This window comes from Equus asinus, chromosome 8 (genome assembly GCF_041296235.1).
Source record: "Equus asinus isolate D_3611 breed Donkey chromosome 8, EquAss-T2T_v2, whole genome shotgun sequence".
Taxonomy (NCBI): Eukaryota; Metazoa; Chordata; class Mammalia; order Perissodactyla; family Equidae; genus Equus; species Equus asinus.
The window spans coordinates 100,940,632-100,961,576 of NC_091797.1; the positions used below are offsets into that span (position 1 = coordinate 100,940,632).

Below are 20,945 nucleotides of genomic sequence, written 5' to 3' on the forward strand. Positions count from 1 at the left end.
GGCCTTGCTGGCACAGTGCCTGAGCCCAGCTGCAGGCCCAGGGAGGCCTCCCCCTCTCAGACCTTGGCCTGGCCTTCCCTCAGGTGGGCACGCAGGCCTGCCGAGGTGTGGCCCTGGGCCACAGGGAGCGCGCAGGGAGAGCAGAGCGTGCAGCCAGCAGCGATAGATGATAGATGATGGACGATGGACGAGAAGCCCCTGCCCTCGGGAGGGGACTGAGCGGACGAGCAAGCAGATGAGAGAACGTACCAGACATGCAAGCTAGACCCAGGAGTCGACCGGCTGAGGCTTAGAGTCCCCCACGGCGTCCACCAGCCTGACCGCAGGCCTGCTGGGCCCGGGAGGAGGGGCCTTCCTGCTGGGCTCGGTCTGCAGCAGAGGGGCGGTGGGCAGGAGGACATTAGAGGCAGAACAGAGCAGATTATTTGGAGCTGCCGGGTGGGGCTAGGCTGCTCAGCTGGGTGGCTCAGAGCTGTGGGGGCTTGGGTGGAAGCCTGAGGGGAAGGGTCGCTGAGCTAGTGTGGCTCCCACAGATGCAGTGAATAGAGGATGCACAGAGCCCTCTGCCCAAGGTAAAGGGACTGGTGCAGAACAGCTGGCAGGTGCTGCCCTGGAGGCAGGGCAGGGCGGGCCTCGCCCAAGCACACGTGCAGAGAAGGATGCAGACATGCTTGTTCAGACTCCCATGGTCCAGGGCATTGTGTGGGGCAGTGCCCTCTGTCCCATGCCTCAGCATCCCACTTGGTAGCTTTCAAACATCCGCACCTACAGACCGACTCTGACGTGAGGTTACCAAGGTGGAGGGGACGCTCCTGGGGCTTGGTCTCCCAGCCCAGCTGGCCTACAGTTGAGCACCACCCCAGGCTGATCCCTGATCAAACTCAGCATCTTGCTTGGGCCCCTCTCCAGGCCACCCCTAGACATGCTACCTACCTGGGCACCTGCCGACAGCCACTTACTTTCAATGGTTCCTTCTCAGAGCTGTCCCCTGCAGGGTCACTGCCTCGAGCCCTCCGCTCCCTCCGGTCCACAGTGGAGTATCCATCTGCGGGGTGCGGGCACGCAGAGAACTCTAAGAGGAGGCACCGCAGGAACTAATCTCTCTTTCTGCCCAGATGCAGGGAGCCCCTGGGACAGGGCCCTCTGGAGAGGTCCCCCACTGCCCAGCCCCAGCAGTGTCCTGGTCCCCTGGGCCAGGTCTTCTCACAACCCTTGCCTGACCATGGCGTGGGCCTTGCAGCCTCTCACTTGCTTGCCGACAGGGACTCAGAACCCTCCAGCCTCCGCTCAGCTGCCCACCAGGGACTCTAACTGGGCCCTGGCCTCCCTGGCTGCTTTGCCCCTGCTCCCTGAGCGTGCCTAAACCAAATCCCTTTTCCCCAGCGTGTCCTTGGAAGGCCTTCCCAGCACCAGCTACACGCGGCGCACCCTGCAGCCCTCTCCGGCCCTTGCGCCTCCCCACACAGGAAGCCAGCAGCCCTGCGCCTGCACTCACCCGGGCCAAGTGCCTCCATGGGGAGCACGTCACGGCTGCCTGGCTTCTCGCCCTCTGCAAGGCAAGAGCAGGCGCTGGCTGGCTGCAATAGTGGCGGTGGGACCAGGGCAGACAAACCCACGGCAGGGCTGACCTCAGCGACCCTGGGTACTCTTTGTCACTAGGACCTCTGCACCCCTCCCCTAGGCTTCTGCCTGCTGGCACCACCACACCTGGCTTGGCACTCACGTGGACACCACGGTGGAAAGGATCTAGGAGGGATCCTAGCAGGAAAAAGGGACCCCCACCCTGGGGCCATCCTCCTGGAAGAAGACCCTCTCTTTCCTCCACCCCTCACCCACCCTGTCATCACCAGTGCACCTGGATGGAAGAGTCACTTTTGAACCTCAAGGACGGTTCCCACGCTGCCCCGAACTCACCAAGGCTCTTGTCCCCCAGCGGCAGTGTGCTGTCGTCGAAGCCTCCGGGACTCGGGGTGCCCTTAGCTCCCTTGGCATTAGCAGCAGCTGACTGGGCAGGAGGCACAAAATAGACAGGGGTTGGGGTCAGGAACGTTCCCCTGGGGGACCCAGCCTGATAAGGGGAGAGGACAGGCCGGATAAGCCGCACCTGGAAACGTGCCTTGGTCCAGCCTTCCTTCTGCAGGGCACCGCGCAGGTCCTTGTAGCTCCACAGGGTCTGCAGCACGTGGGACGCGGCCTTCGCCTCGCGCACCGATTGGCTGCAGCAGGCCCCCATGGGTCAGCGTCCGCCCTCCCCCCCCCCGCCCCGCCCCCTCCGGGCCCCGCTCACCTGGCGGCGCCAAGTGCCACCAACGCCGGCACGCCGTGGGCCTGCAGTAGTGAGCGCGCGTTGTCCAGGCTGTCAGACACGATCTCATGGATAGTGTTGAGCACTGCCACCACTGTGTCCTCCTCCAGGCGGGCCCCGGGACGCAGCTGGGCCTGCGCACTGCGCACATTCCGCACTAGCTCGGCCATGGCGTAGCTCCCTGAGGGCAGGGTCGGGTGTTAAGACAGCATCTGGGTGAAGGGCGCCCTCAGGAGCTCCAGGACGCCGTGATGACACCCTCCCCCGCCCCCCTGCACAGGGGACTAGGCCTCAGGATGGTTCAGGAAGACACGAGCTCCTGCAGCTGGGATGAGCGCTGGGGCAGCCAGACACCTGAACCACCCATCCTCCAGCTCCGCTGGCGCCCCGAACCACCCGCCTGGTTCCGCTTCCTGGCTCGGTCCGCCGGCGCCCTCACCAATGAGGTCCTTGTTGCGCCGGTCCAGCGAGAGGTTGCGCAGGGCGATGGCGACAGCACGCACCACCTTGTCAGTCTCAGACTGCAGCAGCTCCACGAGCACCGGCAGCCCGCGCTCCTTGCGCACCGTGGCACGGATGTACGTGGCCCACTGCAGCGGTGGAGGCGCCCGGAGTGTGCTCAGCACCGGCCAGACACTCTCACCTGAGCCCTGACTGCTCCCTGCAGAGTAAGCCCTACCCAACAGCTCAACTCCCTCCACTTCCCCGGGGGCACGCTGAACCTCCAGGACCTTGGGGGCTGTGTGCCCCCTCCCTCCCAGCTTGGGGATGCGCAGGGGCAGGGGCAGGCACCAATGAGGCGCCTAGGATTCCCCTCTGCCCCCTCCCTGTCAGATCCAGCCTCTCACCATCCAGCTGCCAGCACTGAGGTTCTGCAGGGCACCTGCGGCAGCCTCCAGGGTGTTGAAGTTCCGGCTCTCAGTGAGGAGGGAGAGGTAGAGACGGACCACCTCGGGCTGGTACAGCAGCTCAAAGCCTGGGCACAGGGCACCCGCCGCCCACAGTCACCCAAACCTCCCCCATCACTCCCTCCCCCCACTCCTCCAGGCAGTGCTCCCAGGACAAGTGTGAGCTGGGGCCCAGGGACAGGCATGGTGCAGGCAGGCAATGCTTAACGGTCAGTGTATTCACCCCTATGGCCCCCCAAGAGGAAAAGCATTCCCATTCACAGAGGGCCAGAGGCTCAGTGAGGAGGCAGTGGGTTTGGGTGAGGTCCTTCTGCCCTTGACCCTGCTGCCAAAGAAATGGGATTAGACCTGCCTGGCAGTGGAGCATCCAGGAGGCCTGAGGTGGGGAGGGAGGCAGAAACCAGGGCCACTTCCCTAGCAACATGATTCAACCTCCCTAGCAACAAGGAATCCCTCCCCCCATCCCTGTCTGAGATGCTCAACGGCTCCTGGTCCCTCAACAATTGAGGCCCTGCCTGGAGCAGTTAGCCCACGATGCTCCAGAGGGGAGGCGCCGAGAGGCCTTCCACATGTGCCCGTGCTCAGACACATCTCCCTCTCCTCTGTCCCCCTGCCCCTCCCCAGTCCTCATATTGTCCCCTGCTCCCTCCATTCCAGCCTTACTGGCCTTTCTGTTCCCCAAATGCCCTAAGCACCTTCCCCCCAGGGTGTCCCTCCCTCAGGATGTGTGCAAGGCTGCTGCCTTCGCCTGTGCTGCTTCCCCCTGGACTTCCCACGGCTGGGCCCTTCTAGCTGCTTAGGGCCTCTGTGCTCGCAGGGTGCGCTGTGGCCTAGTATTCACCAGGACAGACCTGACTCACTCAGGCCGGAGACCCAGTGCACAGAACAGTGCCAGCACACAGTAGGACTCCAACAGACACAGGGGACTCTGCCCCGCCTGAGTCAGGGTCCTCTCCTGGCCCGGCCTCTGTAGGGATCTCCCAAGGTGTAGCGCACCCTCCCAGCTCCCTTGGAATGAACCCGAGCTCCCTGACTGACAATGAGTTCCTGCCTGGTCAGACCCTGCCTTTCACTGAGGACCTGGCTCCAGTCCCTGCCAGCCCCTCACCTGCTGTGACTCAGCAAGTGCCTGGCCTCTCTGTGCCTCTGTCCCCTCCCACTGCCTGAAGTGACCCATAGTACTGACCCTGATTCTGAACCCTCAGCAGGTGCCCAAGGACTGGATGGTCCCCAGGGAACCCCACACCTGTGGGCCTCAGTTTCCCCAGTGGATCTCAGAGGCCCTCCAGGCTTACTTGGTGGCACAAACCTTCACAGCTGGACAGGCCTGGGCCTGGACTCCACCTCTGCCCACTCACCTTTGGCGGCCTCGGTCCGCTTGGGAAGGTCCAGCGTGTCAAAGTTCCGGTCCATCTCACCGTCCTTCTTCCCTGGAACAGAAGAGCAGTGAGAGGTCAGGTGGACCCTGTCGGGGCAGGTATGTGTCAGGAAGGCTGGGCACAGCACTTTCCTGCTGAGAGCCCAAAAAGCACCACCACGTCCAGGACTGGGCACCAAGAGGCCATGGGAGTGGAACACCATTCTGTGTTCCGGCAGGCAGGTTGGCCCAGGGGAGGGCAGTGGTGGCAGTGGGGCCTGGGGACATCCCAGCCCTGCCCCTAGCAGCCAAGACTCATCTCCCATCAGGTGCTGGGAGCTGCACTGCAGACTCCAAAGGCCTCCTTGCAGCTGCCAGGAGCCAGCAGCCCAGGCTGGCTGGCAGGCAGGTGCAGACATGGAAGCCAAGGGCTGGCCGGGACAAGACATGCCTGGTCGCACAGCAAGTCAGGGCTGGGGCCAAAAGTCCCACCCATGGGGAAACTTGCTCATCTAGGGGTAGGATCCAGTCCCAGGATGTGCTGGCCAGGAGAGACCTCCATCCATAGGCCGAGCTCACTCCCGGCCACGCTCCCCATCTCAGATGAGAGAGCATCGCCCCCTCTGGAATGCAGCAGAGCTGAGGTCAGATGGTCTGGGCCCCTGCCCTGCTCAGCCTCATGGGGCCTTTGTGTGGTCCCTCTGAGCCACATGGAGGGGCAGACTGCTCCCCGGTGCCCTAGGGGACAGACACACCCCGAGTCCTACATACCCTCGGCGCTGCCCCAGCTCCAGCTCCAGGCCCAGCCCTGGGAAGCGGAGTCTAAGGTTACAGAGGGACAGCCCCTTGGCCTCCCAACCAGTCCAGGGTTGACATTCCTGCCGTTGTCATGGAGACAGCTGCCCAGAGAAAGGACTGGGGATGGGCAGGGCCCTGAGGCTGGAGCGCCCTGTGGCTGTCATGGAGACGACTGTCTGAGGAATGGAGTGGAGAGTGCCTCCCTGGTGCCCACTGCACCCGCCAGGCCTGGACGGTAGGACAAACAGGGACTCACCTGGATGGAACCACTCCTCTGGGCGGCCGGAGGAAGCAGAGGAGAGAGGAGATGAGCCTGAGCGGGCAGCACCCCATGCCCTCCCAGGAGGCCCCCAATTCCTACTGTACAACCCAGGTCGAGCAGGCAGCCCTGGGACCTCACCCCACTTACAGCTGAGGGCTGAATGCCCACAAGTAGGCAGGGGGGAGGCCTGCGGTCAGAGCAGACCCACATGGGTGGGGCAGGTGATGGTAGGGCAAAGACTCCAGCTGGCAGGTGCCACGGAGTGTAGGTCCCTGGAACTCACACCCGGCAAATGCCAGGGGGGGACGGCACGAAGGCAGGAGGGTGCTGCCCTCAGGGCTTCAGGTGCTCTGCAAACGCCAGGAGGCGGCATCATCTTCATCACTTTCCAACCATGGGCCTCCAGAACCCCTCCCAGAGCTGAGGGACTGGGTCCAGGCACTAGCAGGGACACCACGTGGGTTCCCTCCTGCCCTCCCCTAGGGGCCCCAGAGCGCAGAGGAGGAACCGCAGGCCTGTCAGCTGCATGCCCCAGGGCATGTCCTCCCTAGCTCCCTGCATCCCCGCCTGCCCTCTGGGCTGTGACTGCCTGCCACAGGTAAGGAGAGCCTCCAGCCTGGGGGTGGGGTCCTAGAGTGGTACCCCAGGCCCACTCACACACCTTTGGCCTTCTTGCCACCAAAGCAGCTGGCGTCGTCCCGCCTCCGGCGCTGGGGGCCCGCAGCACTGCCCGGGGGCCCAGGATCAGCCTCCTGGTACCTCTCAGCCCCAGGCACCTCCTTGTGCACGTGGTAGGATAGGTTCCGCATGATGCAGACGCAGTTCTCCACAGACTGTGAGGAGAGGAGAGCTGGTGGGGCAGGGCCAGGTGGGTTTGGGGACCACTGACACTCCCAGGGAAAACTGGCCCCATCCAGCATGCATGGAGGGGCCTAGGAGTATAGAGATGGGGAAGCCCGAGCTAGGGGGCCCTCATGGGTGAGCACCTCCAGCGAGGGGCTGAGAGAGAAAAGGCTGGGACACCTACTGTTTGTAGGCCCGCACACCCGTTCCCCTCTGTGCCACCCAGAGTTCAGGCCTCCTGGGCCCTGTTCCTGCTCCTTCTCCCTGACCCTTTGTGGGAGGCTGCGAGACTGACCCTGCCCAGGAAGGACCTGCTAGGACCTGCCCCACCCTGCCCACCTTGTTGTCCGTGTCCTTCCTGCCCACAGCCGACTGCAGGGCGTGCAAGAGTGCGTCCACCAGCCCTTCACACTCCCGGAGCCGCCGCCGGGCTTCTGCACCATCCGAGCTCACGTTCCTGGGTGGCCAAGAGCAAGCCCTGTGACAGCTGGCTCTCATGGGAACTCCCCTGGCCCCTACCTGGCCTTGGGGGGGGTCCCATCTGCATCTGCAAAACAGCTCTGACGTCACCCTGTTGAGGATATTGGCAGATGACACCAGCCTGGAGCACAGTGAATGTGGAGCAGTGGTGGCCTGACCACTGAGACCCCAGGAAGTAGCCCTGGCCTGGCATCCGCGTGGGGTAGGGGGCTTCCCAAACTCCCAGCTGAACTGGAAATGGACAGAAGTGGGTCCAGAGGCCTGATTCTGCACAGGCAGCTCTGGGCTCCACCTTGCCCTGAGGATGGAGCCCTGTAGAGCCATGGGAGCACATCCTGATGAACAGGCAGGACCATGAGGACCCAGGACTTCCTGTGGGGTCTCTGCAGGGTGAGAGGACAAGGGCAGGGGTCACCAGGAGGTGGGATGAGGCCTCCAAGGCAGACTGTAGATGAGGGTCCAGGCTCCCCCTCCCCTGTCTGTCACAGTGAGGTAAAAGTGGGTGAAAGCTGGGTAGGACTGGAGCTGTGGGGTACCACACGAGAGGCTGGCAGACCTTGTCCAGAGGCTGCTCTCGGGGGTGAGTACAGCCTCATCAGCCCCCATTCTCAGGACTTGGCAAGAACTGTGACATGGCTCAGAAATTCCTAAGACTGGAGCAGCTAGCTGTCTTCCACGATATCTGGGACACGAGGATGTGGGCGTCCCAGGACAGCTGTCCCCAGGTGCCCCAGGGCTCCGGTGCCCAGCTCCTGCCTCCTTGACTGGGAACCGCCCTGGGCAGCTGCGTGGGGAGTGCCCGAGCCTGGCCCCCGCCCACACCTCAAGCAGCCTGAAGTGTTCTTGAAGACAGTTGTCCACTCGGCATCCCGTGGCTTAGAGTCCTCATTGGGCTCACGCTCCCAACCCGAGTGGGGCACAATGACCTCATGGGTCAGCGTCTGCAGGCCGTGATCAATGATGACCATCTTCAGGGGCTCGTAGGATGACAGGTTCCAGAGCGTGCCTGCAGGGCGCCACCGACCAGCCAGTGCTGACCACAGCACTGCCCTCTCTACCTCCCCACCAGACCCTGCTCAGGTCCGGCCCCACCCTCCATCCAGTCCCAGCTCAGGCCAGAGGCAGTAGTGACAAAAGCCCTGAGAAATCCTAAGAGCCCACCCTGGCCTGGGCAGGACGTACACACAGTGCCTGGGAGTGGCTCCCAGCTAGGAGGGAGCCCCAGAGAGTGTGGGATGCAGAGGAGGGACTGGCAGGGACCTGGGGCTGGACATGGTAGGTGCCTTCTCTTCCCCACCCCTTCCCAGCCACGTGGGCAGATGGCACTACCACTCTGGGTCCATGCCAAGAGGTGGTCATGTGACCCTGCCTGGCCACCTGGGTCCCATAAAGACAATCTCCACCACTGCCCTGCTGGGGGTGGGACCAGGGAGGCTGGACCCAGAGGAGTCATTGTGGGGACATGGGGACAGGCGAGGAGGGGGCCTGCCTGAGGGGTCGAGTGCCAGCCCCACCTGTGGCAGCAAAGTCTAGAGGCAGAGACTGGGGACCTGTCACGGCATCTGAGCCGGCTGCCTGACCCCTACAGCTGGGACTCCTGACTAAATGGGGTGCTTTCTCTGGCCAAGCCTTGCTCTTGCCTCTTCCCAGGGGATGTGGGGAATGTGGGTGCTGGGGCGCCACTCACCTGTGACAAGCTCACGGACCTCATTGTCCCGAGCGGCCCGCAGCAGGCGCACCAGGGCAGGCACGCCGCCGCAGTCCCGGATGGCAGCCTTGTTGTCAGTGTCTCGGCCATAGGAGAGGTTTCGCAGAGCCCCGCAGGCCCGACGCCGCACCTCTGCCCTTGGGTGGTCCAGCAGAGCCACAAGCAGCGGCAGCCCCCGCAGCTGCCGCACACGACGCTTGATGCCCTCGTTCTCGAAGCACAGGTGCTGCAGGTAGGCGGCCGCGTTGGCCTTCACGGGGTCCACAGGGTGCCGCAGCATGGCCAGGACCTCAGGCAGCTCGGGGTCCCGCCAGCGCGGCTCCTTGCGGGCACTGTCAACTGAGGGCGAGCGCCGCACTGCCCGGTCCAGGCTGCCCAGGCTGCCCCGTTCTGGCTGGGCTAGGGGTGCCGTCGCGGCCGGGAACAGGGGCCGCTCCTCCATCAGCTCACCACCATCATCTGCCCCGTCCTCATAGGCCCTGTGCAGGAAAGCAGGGCGTAGGAACACCTTGGCAGCCGCCAGCCCTGCCCCTGAGCTACCCCCTCACACCTTCTCCAGGGTACCGTGAACCCATGGACGGCGGGGCTGGGCCTAGAGCATTGTCCCCAAGCATTGGGCGGGTGCTGAGAGTCACAGCTCAGCCCGGCAAGAACTGACTCAGTGCCAATGACAGAGTCAAACCCCAGCCAGTGGTCATCAGGGCTTACATCCCTCCCAGAGAGCTCACTCACTCCCATCAGCAGGCCACATTCCCCAATTCTGAGGTCAATGTATTTCTAGAAAACATTTGTTCATGACTGGGGGTCCCACCTCTCCATGAGGCTCATGTCTGGCTACTGCCAGGAGGTGGCCATCCTGCTGAGAGGATCTGAGGGGCATTCAGGCCACCAGTCCCCCAGGGCACAAGATGTCCCTGTGGGTTGTCACTATCAAACCCACTTCCTGGGGGGGCAGCATTGAGGCAGAAAGGGTCCGGTGTCTAGCCCACGGTCACGCAGCAAAATCCAGTCGTGTTCCCACTCTAGACAGGGAAACTAAGGGCAGAGAGGACAGAACCAGATGCTGTGCGAGGCAGGGCTGGGGGGCCTGGGTTCTGGTTGCTACTGTACATGGGGGAAATTGAGGCCTGGGGAGAGGCTGGGCCTCGAGCTCAGAGAAATGCCCTGAGCTTCTTGTGCTCACATCTTCGTGGGCCTCTGGCTGGAGCAGGTGTCAGGCACTGTCACCAGCTTCTCTCAAGGCCCAGACCCACAGGGAGGGTGCCCAGTGCACCTTCCACCACCCCAAAGCCTGCCCTTACCACTGTCCTGGAGAAGAGCCAAGGCCAATTCAAACTGACGTGTGCATGACCGACTCAGCCCAGCAGCTAGACTACCCGCGGTGGACTCTGTGGCGAAGGAGTGGAAGGCAGACCTCCTGGAGGTGGCAGCAAGGCTGAGGACGCTCACCTGGTGCGGAGGCCCCGCCCACAGTCGGGCCTCCTCCGTGCGGTGGTGCCACAGTCGGGCTGCAGGTCCGCGCCTCCCTCGTCATCAGCAGCCAGGCTGCGCGTGTCGTCCTCCAAGCCATAGGGCTCAGCCTGGAAGCGCTCAGGCTGGGAGCGGCCAGCTGGCAGCACAGGCTCAGGGCCCACGGGGAAGGTCTCACGGTGGCCAGGCAGTGTGAAGCAGCCATCGCCAGGGCCTGGGCCAAGGGGGCCACCTCGCGGGGGTCGCACACCCAGCCCACGGGACAGGCTGCCGTAGTTGGGGACCTCACGGGGCTCAGGGCTATCAGAAAAGGTGCCCCCGCTGCTGAGGTAGGCGCGGGAAAGCGTGGCCGCTGGGCCGCCCCCACGCAGCAAGAAGTGCCTGTCCAGGGGTCCATCAGCAAAGGGGCCTAGCAGGGGGCCGCCATCCAACAGGGGGAGGCCGTCTGGGCCCACGGGCACCTGGCGCACTGTTCGTGTTGTCACCGTCTTGACGGTCTTGGTCACCTGGTGGGTAAGTGGACGGCCGGTGGGCTGGGCAGCCTGAAGGGCTCAGACACTGCCCCAGTAGGGCCAGGGTGGCCTCCATTTTCTACCCAAACAATGGGCAGCCCCCAGGAGGCTGGGACACGTGCCCACTCGGCAAATGGGACAACTGCGGCTGCAGAGCCAACATACCCGCTGCCTGGGCCCGGTCATACCTTGGTCTCAGTGCGTCGGGTAGTGCCATCTTCTGACGTGACAATGGACACATGGGAGGTGGGCGTGCCAGGGTCCTCCTCCACTGTCACTGTTTCCTCCAGAACCTCGGGCGCCTCTGGCATGGCAACCAGTGAGGCCTGGCTGCCCGGGCTCTGCTCCTGGGCGAAGGGGGTGGGCATCAGTGGAAGGATCCACTGCTCACCCTGCCCTGGAGCACTGATACTCATGCTGGCAGGGATGCAGCAGTGCCTTCTTCCCAGCCCCAGAACCCACCAATCCCAGGGCTGTCTCAGCCCAAGCCGGTGAGGACGGCAGCACATTCCTGCCTCCAAATGCCGAGAGGCTGACCTTGCCCTGTCACCCCATTCCATGGGGGGCCCTGGGGACTGGCTCCCCCTCCCAGGGCATTCATGAGATGAGCTGACAGATGAAGCCTTTGGACCTGTGGTGCAGCCTTGGACAGCCCTGTCTGAGTGCCAGGCTTCTGGAGGCCCGGAGTATGCTCTCCAGACATTGCTTGCCACCCCCGGCTGGACCTTTCCGGTGCCCCAGGCCTCCTTCCTGCCCCAACCCAGAAACCTTGAGCGCAGAGGCCTTGGGGGAGCAGTTTCAGCATTGTTCACCGACTCCCCGTGGCACACCCAGGCTCCTGCTGTCCCCAAGGCCAGCTAGATGCCCTTGCAAAACAGAAATATCCAGCTTCCAGAGTGCCCTGTGCACTCAGAGCACCAAAACACCCTTGCTCCTTCCGGCATGGACACTCCTAGGGTGTTGAGCGGGCACAGCCTGGTCCTACCTTGCTTGGGCCAGTGGCCCATGTCCCCCACCAAGACCCTGGGTATCACATCAGAGCCCAGAGAGGATGGGTTCAGGCCAAGGGGACCCAGCTGGTCCTTGACGGCAACCACAGTGTCCCCTCCCCACACACCCCCAAGGTCTCCTCAGCTCTGGGCCACCTGCCTCATTGTTAACCTGCATCTCTTGCCATCATGTGTCCCTGTGAGGTATGACCATGGGGGAATTCCAGGCAAGACGAGCTCTGGACAGAGGCTCTTCTAAGGCCCACATACCTACTGGCCAGCAGGGAAACTGAGGCTCAAAGAGGACAGACCAGCCCATAGCAGAGCCAGGCCAGACCCCCGCTGTGCTGAGTGGCACAGGAACCTGAGAGCCACAGTCTTCCCCCGGGCCTGACCACATGGGTCCTCCGCACAGCACCGGTGTCCTGGGATCAGCATCTGGCCAGGATGGGTAGGGAATGAAATCCAAGCCGAGGTGGGCGGGCAGCCAGGGCTGGGTCAGCAGGAGGACAGGCCCTGCTCCCCAGCCCAGGGCCTGTGCCTTGCAGGATGGATCCCTTGCTGGGCCCCCAGACCCTGAGGCCTGCAGAGACACGAGCTGAGGCCCAGGGAAGGCCAGCAGCTCACATCCTCATCTGCCTGGCATCAGAGCCCTACTCTGCTCCTGTCCTTGGGCCCAGAAGCTGTGCAAGGCAAGGCACCCAGAGCAGCCTGCAGGGCCTGTCTCTGGAGCTCCCCAGGGCAGGAAGTTTCCCCAGGTTGGGGCCTGGTCCTGAAGGGATGCTTGATCCTGCAACTGCACGCAGTGTTGAGAGTCTGGGCTCCTGTGATCTCTTCAGGGTTCCAGGGAGAGACCTGCACCAACATGTGAGGACAGGGGATCCCTCGGGCTCTGGTGACACAGGAAGAGGCCACAGAATGCAACCTCCTGCTCCAGAAGCAGGGCCTCAGAGGACAACTCGTGATTTTACATAAAGGGACACAGGCCTGACAGAGGGCACAGGATTCACCCGAACTCCCCAATCCACTAACGGGAATCTCAAGCATCCGCAGGAAGGTGACTTTGCCAAGCCTTTTAGTCACACTTTGCTCCTCGGGGGGCTGTGGCTGCCACCTTCTCAGTCTTGGGATGTGGGCGGAACGTCTGTTGGGAACCTTGCCAGGAAGGAGGAACACTATTCCCTGGGAAAGAAAAGTAAACTGAGGCCCAGAGTGGGGGCATACTGGTGGGCTGCCGCACAGGGTGGCCTGGGCTCTTCAGGGCACTGGGGAGCTGGGACAGTTCTGGAGCAGGGGAAGGTCCAGGGACAGCGTGTCACTGCTGAGGCCTCAGCAGCCCCATCTGTATTTGGCAACTGCCAGAGCAAATGTGTGGCAGGGGCCGCGCTCTCTCTGCTGGGCCCTTGGGGCCAGGTCCTGGGGCTACAAGTCCGGGCGATGGATGAGGACCAAGACTGACTAAAGGGGACCAGGATGTTGTCCAGGACACTGCCAGTGGGACATGGCCCCTTAGTCGGTTTGCAGACATTTGCAGACATTAACACCCCGAGAGAAGAGCCTGCTACCCCCTAGCCAAGCAGTGGCGGGGAGGTGGGGGAAGCCCACCTGGGCCCTCAATGCGACTATGTGGCCCAGCTTATTCCTCTCACGCCAGCCTGTGGTGACGGTCTGACAGAGTGCAGAGTTGGGGGGATGAGGGGATGGAGGAGTCCAGGAGAGCCAGAGCCCCTCAAGGAGGCCTAGCAGTCCTGCAACATGGCCCACTAACACCCAGCTTGGGCAGCCTGGCAGCAGGATTGCAGGGCCCCAAGAGCCCCCGCTGGCACATGACCTCAGGGAGCTAAAAATGGGCAATGACTTCACGCGGGCGGGTGGGCAGGCAGGCGAGCGTGAGTCAGCCGGTAATCATGGGAAGGCCCAGCCCCATTACACATGCAGACAAGGACCTGGACACACATGTGCACATACCTGGTCCTTCCAACAGGGACACGTGCATGTACACACGTGCGTGAGCACCCAGCCCGGCCCACAGGCCTGAGCACATCAATCTTCGTGCTCTCCTGACAGCACCCAGCGCTCAGTGCCCACTGTCCCCAGAAGCACTCACATGTGCACACACCCCCATCACCTCCCTCAACCACCCACGCAGATGTCCACTGTGGGGGTCTCAAGAGTGGGCAGCAGATGGCAGAACTGAGGCCTAGGGTAGGGAGAGGCCCTAAGGGGACCCATGGCTCAGGCCTGTGCAACACCTTCAGGGCAGGGACATGGGATCATGGCCTAACAACCAGCACACAGTCAACGCTCAACAGAGGTGGCTGAGCAGGGTGCCTGGATCCTCATCTGGCCTTAAGGCCTTGCTCTAAGGCCCCATGTCCCACGTCCACCTACCCAGGCTGGCCTACAGCCCCAAGTTCCCCCTGCACCCCAGACATGGGCACCAGCCTGGAAACACCACCCCCAGCCTTCGCCCACAACCCAAATCCTGCCAAGTCCTGTCAACTGTTTCTTACCATCTCCTCCTCAGCCCTGGCCTCGGCCTTGCCCCTCTCGCTGGGACCACTGCCCAGCCTCCCATCACCGACCTCCAGGGCCCAAATCTGTCCCAGGGCACTCTCATCCATGGTCTACCTGGTCCACAGCTGCTGGGCCTGGCCCAGGGAGGTCCTGCTGTGCAGGCCTGGGGTTTCCCCTGGGCATCCTTGAACTTGTGGGAGGGGCCTGGCCCAGGACTCCAAGCCAGCACCCCAGAAAGGTGGACCCAACCACCCGCCACTGCTCTCAAGAGGGTCCCAGAAGCACAGAGCTGAGTGCCGTGCGAGAGCCCTGGGCGCTGTCACACCCCTGGGGCTCAGCTTCTTCATGGGGAAACAGGAAGGACCCAGGGGTCAAGGCTGTCACACCTTTGTGGCCAGATCCAAGGAGCGTGGGGAGTAGAAAAGTGAGGTGTGGGACAATGCAGAGGGGCTGCCATCTGACCAAAAGCCTACAACAGCCTCTGGGGTGCATGTGGGAATGGCAGAGGGAAGGGACAGAGCAAACAAGCCAAGTTCTAATGATGGGGCTGGACTGAGGTCCTGGAGACATGGATCCACTTATCCCACTTACAGTTGGCAGGTAGGCACCTACAGGATGCATCATGGAAAATAAACTGTGGGGTGAGTGCCCCACCCTGTTCACGGCCTCACTAGCACACACAGGGTAGAGGTTAAGGTGGGATCTCACATTTGGCTCCCACAATCCCCAAAGGGCACAAGACGGCCGCATGGGACAAATGAATGGAGAGGTAGAGGAGTGAAAGGCCCCCACCAGCACAGCCATCCTGGATGGAGTCCAGGACAAGCCAGGCTGGCATCTCCCACCAAGGCACAAACTCTTGGCCACCACAAATGCTCTCTCCCTTGGAGCCCATGGCCTCTCCCCAGCCTTGGTAGACAGGAGCTCATCCCTCAGCAGCAGCAGTCCACCTGCCAGGGCGCGGCCCCATGCTGAGTGGCCAAGAGGCCAAGGGGTGCGGATGCTCAGCAGGCTAGGGGAGCAGGCTTGTATGGGTGTGTGTGGGGGGAGAGTAGGGCTGGCTGTCACCCACCCCAGCTTCCCTGAGCCCTGCCCACATCCACCAGCCACACTGTGGCCCAAATCCCCCCAGTGCCCCCAGCTGGCCCCCCATCTCTGGGGCAGTCAGTGGCCAGATCCTGGGGGCCACACCAGAGATGCACAGCAGGCAGGGACTCAGCGGGCGTGTGGGGGACCTACTTCCCACAAGGGGCTTGGGGTGGCTGCTCCTCCACTCGGCCTCTCTCTCGGCATGTTACTGGACCCCGCCCCTCTCTGAGCAAGAGTGCAGGCTGTCCACATGCCCGGTACTCAACCCCGGTACTGAAAGACCCCCTCCCAACTCTCCATGCAGGCAGGGCATCCTCCACCCGCCTTCACGTGGCTGCCGCACAGACGGGGCTCCATTAAAGCTCCGGAAGCTTCTTCACAGGTCTCCAGAGTAGGAGCCCGCTTTGGGAGTGTGAAGGGAGGGGAGGCCCAGTGAGCCCCCAAGGAACAGGAGGCCCTGCCAGGCTGCCCTCTCCAGCCTCGGCCTTCCTCCTGCATAGAGGGGCTGCTGGGGAACGCCCTCGCCCCCACCCCCGGCTCCGGCACCTGCCCTGGGCGCTGGCCCGGGGGTGAGCCCACCCGGTCCGGGAGCCGCTCCCTGCGCAGGGTCGCGCCGCCCAGGGGGCCCCGAGCCCGGCCCCCAAGGAACGGCTCTGGAGACCCCGCGGCCAGGCCCGCGCCTTGCACACCCCCAGGGCGGCGCGCTCACTCCGCCGCCCCTCCTGGCCCCGGGGCCAGACGCGCCGGCCGGAGCCCAGACAATAGCCGCCTCCGGCCGGCGGCTCTGCGGAACAAAAGCGGTCCTCCCGGGAGGCCGGCGCCCCGCCCTCTGCCGCCGAGCCTGGGACGGTGCCACCCGCCCCGGACAAGTTCCTCCAACCTGTCTGAGTTCGGCCGGCATCGGGCCGGGCTCTGGCGCGCGGGCGGCAGCGGCAGCTGGACCGGGCTCGGCTCCGGCGCCTGGCCGCTCGGGTTCGGGCTCGGCGGACCCGCTCCCCGCGGGGGCGGGCCCGGCGGCGGTGGCGGCGAGCAGCCAATCGGGCGGGGCCGCGCCCAGGCGGGGCGGGGCGGGGCGGGGCTCTGCGGCCGGCGCGCCGGGGCTCCTCCGCCACCCGCCGCCGCTCTGCCCTCGCGCCCCTGCCCACGCCCGCCCCGGGGGGGGGTGACATTTTCCCGCCGAGCAACTTTGGCCGAGTCCTCCTTCCCAGGCCTCGGTTTGCCCCGGGTAAAGGAGTTCACACGCCCCTTCCCCTGAGAAGTCGGGGAAACTGAGTTCTGGCAGAGCCGGCGCCAGTGCGGCCATCGAGAGAGCGCAAGGCCACCCTCCCGGGCACGAGCTGCTTATCTTGGCTGCGACTCAGTATCCCCTTGCTGCGAAATGGGGGCCGATGAGACAGTAGTTACACTGCAAGAGTTCTCAGGTCTCCCAGATCCGGCCCCAGGCCCCTGCCCACCCGCCAGCATGGCCCTCCAAAGAAACGTTGGCATGGATCTCCACAGGGACCTGGCAAATGGCGGTGCACCCCTGGGCTTTGTCTTGTGTTCTCCCCACCAAGACACAGAGGCCCAGGGTACCCCCCGACTCCGAGTGGTAGAGCAGATCAAACAGTGGGGTGGGGGCCCAACTGTTGGGTGACCCTGGGCGAAAGCTCATGGGCCGAGCTGGCCTCAGACTCTCTCCTCTAGGCCTGTGATCTACTGGGAAGTGGTGGCTGGGGTGTCAGGGTGGCTGGTTAATCAGGGCTTCTACTGCTGGGGTGCACTCCCCCCAGCAGCCTGGTGAAGGGGTAGCCACACCCTGAGGAGTCTGGCTCAGCTGGGGGGACACAGACACAGGGGAAGGAGCCACCTCTGGGGTCACACCCCACAAAGGCAACTCAAAGGCTCTGACGTTGTGAACAAAGAAGCTGGGCTCTGAGATAACCAGAGGGGGCCAGCACAGGGAGGTTCACTGGGTGGGGCAAGAGAGTGCCTGGGGCCTGGCCTCCTGCCTCCCACTTGTTTTTCCCCAGATCCCCTGCTCAGAAACCAAGCCATATCTGGGGCCACCCTCTGCTTCCACGACATGCCATGTACACAGACCATGTAGCTGGCATGCTGAAGCACTCTGGGTGTCCACTGGAAGTCCCTCTGAGCCTCAGTTTCACCACCTGCACAGGGGTAAGTTGCCCTGACCACTGGCCCCCTGCATCTTCCATCCATGGCAGCCCTAGGTAGAGCCCCGTGGGGCCGGAGCAGGAGGACAGGACCGTTGCCCTGAGGGAGCCTGGCCTAGATGCTTAATTCGAGCTGTCTGTCTTCTCCCAAAGTTCACCAGCTGCTAGTGCCCCAGTCACATCCCCACCTTGGCCTGGCCCGAGGCTGGCAGGTCCCTAAAGGCACCCCACACACACACACTGGGTGAGGGCCAGCTCTGCTCCAGCCAGCGGTCTGGAGGAGGGGACTCTTCCTGCTGGAGGATGAAGGGCAGGCGGCCAGGACTGTGGAGCAGCTAGCGGGCACAGCAGCAGTAAACCCTAGCCTCTCAACCCCCTGGGCCCAGCTACCTGCCTGGCCACTGGCCCCTGTGTTTCACAGACCTCTGCTCCAACCCCGAGGACAGGCTCCAGGCAGTTGGTGGCTCAGCAGGTAGGTCACCAGGCACCTCCTGCTGAGAGGAATCTGGGAAGCAGGTTCAGGTTCAGCACTGAGGCTGCCAGGCCTGGCCAGCTGGATGTGGCCCCACCTCCCTAATGTCCCCGTCAGCCCTGCCAGTCTAGCCACAGCCCTGGGAACACATGCCCTCTCAGACCTCAGCCTGAGAAAACCATCTCCTCCTGAGAGAAAGAAAACCCAGGGCAGGCTGAGAGGGCCTTGGGTGGGGAGGGGCAGTGGGCACGGTAGGGTGGTGGCCTGAGGTCCTCAGTCCACAGCCCTCAGGGGGCCAGAGCAGCACCTGGCTATTGGAACATCTTCCCACAGGCATGTCAACCCTCAGTGGTGCCCTCTGGGCTGGAGACTGGAGCCCCTTCCAGCCTGGGAGTGCTGGATAGAGCACCTGGAGCCTGAGGGGCGGCCTCGGGGTCACTGGCTGCCAATAGTGGTGGCCCAGCTGGGCTGCTCCACTCCCCTCCAGGTTTGGAGGTACAGGCTTCATCCTTTGCTGTGCCTGGGGTTGGGGGGTGGCAGCGGTGGGCCCCACACCTAGACCCACCCCACCTCAGCCCCAGCCTCCTGTGGACTGGCTATGTAGCCCATCTGGGGCTCTCTGGAGACATGGCTTTGGCTGTGACTGTGTACCGTGTTGGGCTGCGTATGGAGATCACCCACTGGCACATGAGGACATCAAGGCTTGGGGGCAGTCAATTTCCAGGTCCCCCAGCCTGACATGAGCCACTCCTTCTGAGCCCCGCACACCCCAGCTAGGCAAGGCTAGCCCCCTGGACCAGTGTCAGCTGAGACCAGCACCTTGCTTCCTTTCTCTCTAGCCACAGAGGCCCAGGCTGCCCCGAGCCTCCAGCACGTGTGTGCGGTGCCCGCATCCGCAGCCTGTCTGGTTCCCTAGATTTGGGGCCCAGTAGACCAGAGAAGGAGGGTGTGCATGTGCTGGGGGACACATCAGGACAAGGGCTGGCTGCTAGGTTTAGGAGGGCAATGATGCTGCCCCTGCTCAGGGAGCTGAGCCAGGGAAACTGAGGAGCCTGCGAAGAGGGCCCTGTGCGGTCACGCTGAGGAGCCCCTCAGGCCTCTGAGCCCAGTGGTGAGCAGGGGCAACAGGGGGAGGCTGCACGGTGGGCTTCCACCCAGGGGCCCTCCCCTTCCCGCACCTCCTAGGAGAGCTCCGCCCTGCCTGACCTCTGCCCTGCACCTCAGTCAAGAACAGGAAGCACAATGATCACACCAAACTCCAGGCGCCCTGCATTTCCTGTGCTGCCCCCACCACCTGTGCACCAGGGGCTCTTGCTGCCCCATCTGCAGGTTAGGCACCGGGCACAGTGGAGTCCAGGCAGTCTGACTGTAGCGTACACCCCCTACTTTGGAGTTCTCAGGCTCTGGCCCCAGAGCAGACAGGGCTCCACACCTCCTGGGCCTGAGCAGGGGCCTGAGCCCAGCCCGAGTCCAATGGCCAGGCCCAGAGGCTCCCAGGCTCCCCTCTGAGCTGCAGGCAGGGCCCAGGGCCTTTCTTGAGCCTTCCCCTGGGGCTGACTCACTGATGCATGCAATGGAGGAAAACACCATGGCAGGGAGACTCCAGGGCTGGCAAAACCCTCAGTGTCACCAGGCTGACCGCTGAGCTGCCCAGAACAGACCTTGTAGCTGCCTGGGCCCTGACGACTCACTTGAGTGGAGAGTGCTATTCTGAGGGTTGGTTGGGCTGTGTCCTACCCATTCATCACCTGGTGCTCTGCACACCCAAGTGAGACTTCTAGCCCCCTCAGGATCTCATTTTTTTCCCCTCCCCAGAGGCCCTAAGAGGTCTTGCTATAAGCCATTGCATGCTGGCTTGTGGTCCACCAGGGCCCCTTGATTGTTTCCCCACTTAGCTATTTTCATGCTTCCTGAGTCACTGGGCTGTTACCTGCAGGACCAGCTGTTGCCAGGCCATCGACAGGGGCTGCCCACTGCCCACACCACCACTGCCCACACCAGGCTGCTGGGCACGTTCCAGCTGCAGAGCAACATGGCGCCGCTCCTGCTCCAGTGCCCGAGTCAGCCGCTCGAAGCGGGCCTCCTGCTCCTTCACTGAGGCCAGGATGCTGGCGGCAGAGTGCATGTTGCAGTCCTCCATGACCAGAATGCTCGCTGGCTGCAGGTAAAGCAGAGCAAGATCAGGGTGGGGCTAGAGCAGAGGCCTGGAGAGGCCATCACAGGCCCCCTGTCCACCCCACTCTTACATCATACAACTCACTCCCAGACCGGAACATCCAGCTCTCCAGAGAGACGCTGCATTGATTAAATTCTAAATTAAAAGCCATTAATCCGAGCCTGGCCAGAAGCGACCCGCTCCCTCCCTGTGGGGTATGGGCTCTGACTCAGGCTCCCCTGCTCCCTGCCAGGCCCAGCAGAGCCAAGGGCCACGGGCGCCCAGAGCCCGCCAGGCAGGGCGGGGCAGGAGGAGCTGACATGTCCAGCTCACAGACCTCCTAGGCTCTCTGCTGCCCACAGCGCAGTTCACCTCCCCACCATCTCATGGGCCAACCCAAGCCCATTTCACTGAGGTGACCGCTGGGGCACAGAGAGGGTGGGGGACCTGTCTGTAGCCACACAGCTGGTGTGGCAGAGCTGGTGCGCCTATAGGCAGGAAATGAGAAGCTCCGCCACAGCCATCAGGTGTCCTGGACACCTAGGGAGGTGCAGGGGTGACACTGGCCTGCAGACCAGCATCCGACCTCCAATCACAGCCACGCTGGCTGGGAGCAAGGGTAGCGTCTGCGCATATGGCAGAGTGAAAACCGAGCATAGTCTGGTTGAGATTCTGTGCCTGTAAACGGGTTGTGTACCTGATGCCCAATCGGGAGGGAGACTGAGGGCAGAGGCCCGGGCGTCCAAAGCCAAGCATGAGGGGTGGGTCAGCACTGCCCCTGCAGGCCCCAGGGGAGCAGGTGGAGGTGGCAAAGACTCCGCAGCTGCAGCAACAAGCCAGTGCCTTCCTGACCACTTCCCCCTGGCTGCCCAGCACGTTTGTTTTTCATGGGCAAAAAGCAACAGAAGTCTGTGGAGCTCAGAC

General features: G+C 63.5%; 1 protein-coding gene across 14 annotated transcripts in view; it reads right to left on the minus strand.

The window, feature by feature from the left end:
• ARVCF (ARVCF delta catenin family member) overlaps positions 1–20,945 on the minus strand; it is a 57,240-nt gene that overhangs the window by 937 nt on the left and 35,358 nt on the right. For 2 of the 14 annotated variants that reach the window (XM_070516664.1, XM_070516665.1), the window contains 16 exons: positions 19,797–20,024; positions 10,832–10,990; positions 10,111–10,637; positions 8,641–9,140; positions 7,776–7,959; positions 6,813–6,930; positions 6,292–6,463; positions 5,625–5,642; positions 4,572–4,643; positions 3,154–3,281; positions 2,745–2,895; positions 2,288–2,486; positions 2,105–2,216; positions 1,915–2,005; positions 1,496–1,549; positions 960–1,072 (listed from right to left, as the gene is read on the minus strand). In XM_070516664.1, coding sequence (XP_070372765.1) covers positions 960–1,072; positions 1,496–1,549; positions 1,915–2,005; positions 2,105–2,216; positions 2,288–2,486; positions 2,745–2,895; positions 3,154–3,281; positions 4,572–4,643; positions 5,625–5,642; positions 6,292–6,463; positions 6,813–6,930; positions 7,776–7,959; positions 8,641–9,140; positions 10,111–10,637; positions 10,832–10,990; positions 19,797–20,006 — 2,808 coding nt within the window. In that variant the 5' untranslated portion in view covers positions 20,007–20,024. Of the gene's footprint in view, positions 1–249; positions 370–959; positions 1,073–1,495; positions 1,550–1,914; positions 2,006–2,104; positions 2,217–2,287; positions 2,487–2,744; positions 2,896–3,153; positions 3,282–4,571; positions 4,644–5,624; positions 5,643–6,291; positions 6,464–6,812; positions 6,931–7,775; positions 7,960–8,640; positions 9,141–10,110; positions 10,638–10,831; positions 10,991–16,118; positions 16,276–19,796; positions 20,025–20,945 lie in introns of those variants that run through there. The other 12 variants (XM_070516673.1, XM_070516671.1, XM_070516669.1 and 9 more) reach the window with 12 other exon arrangements.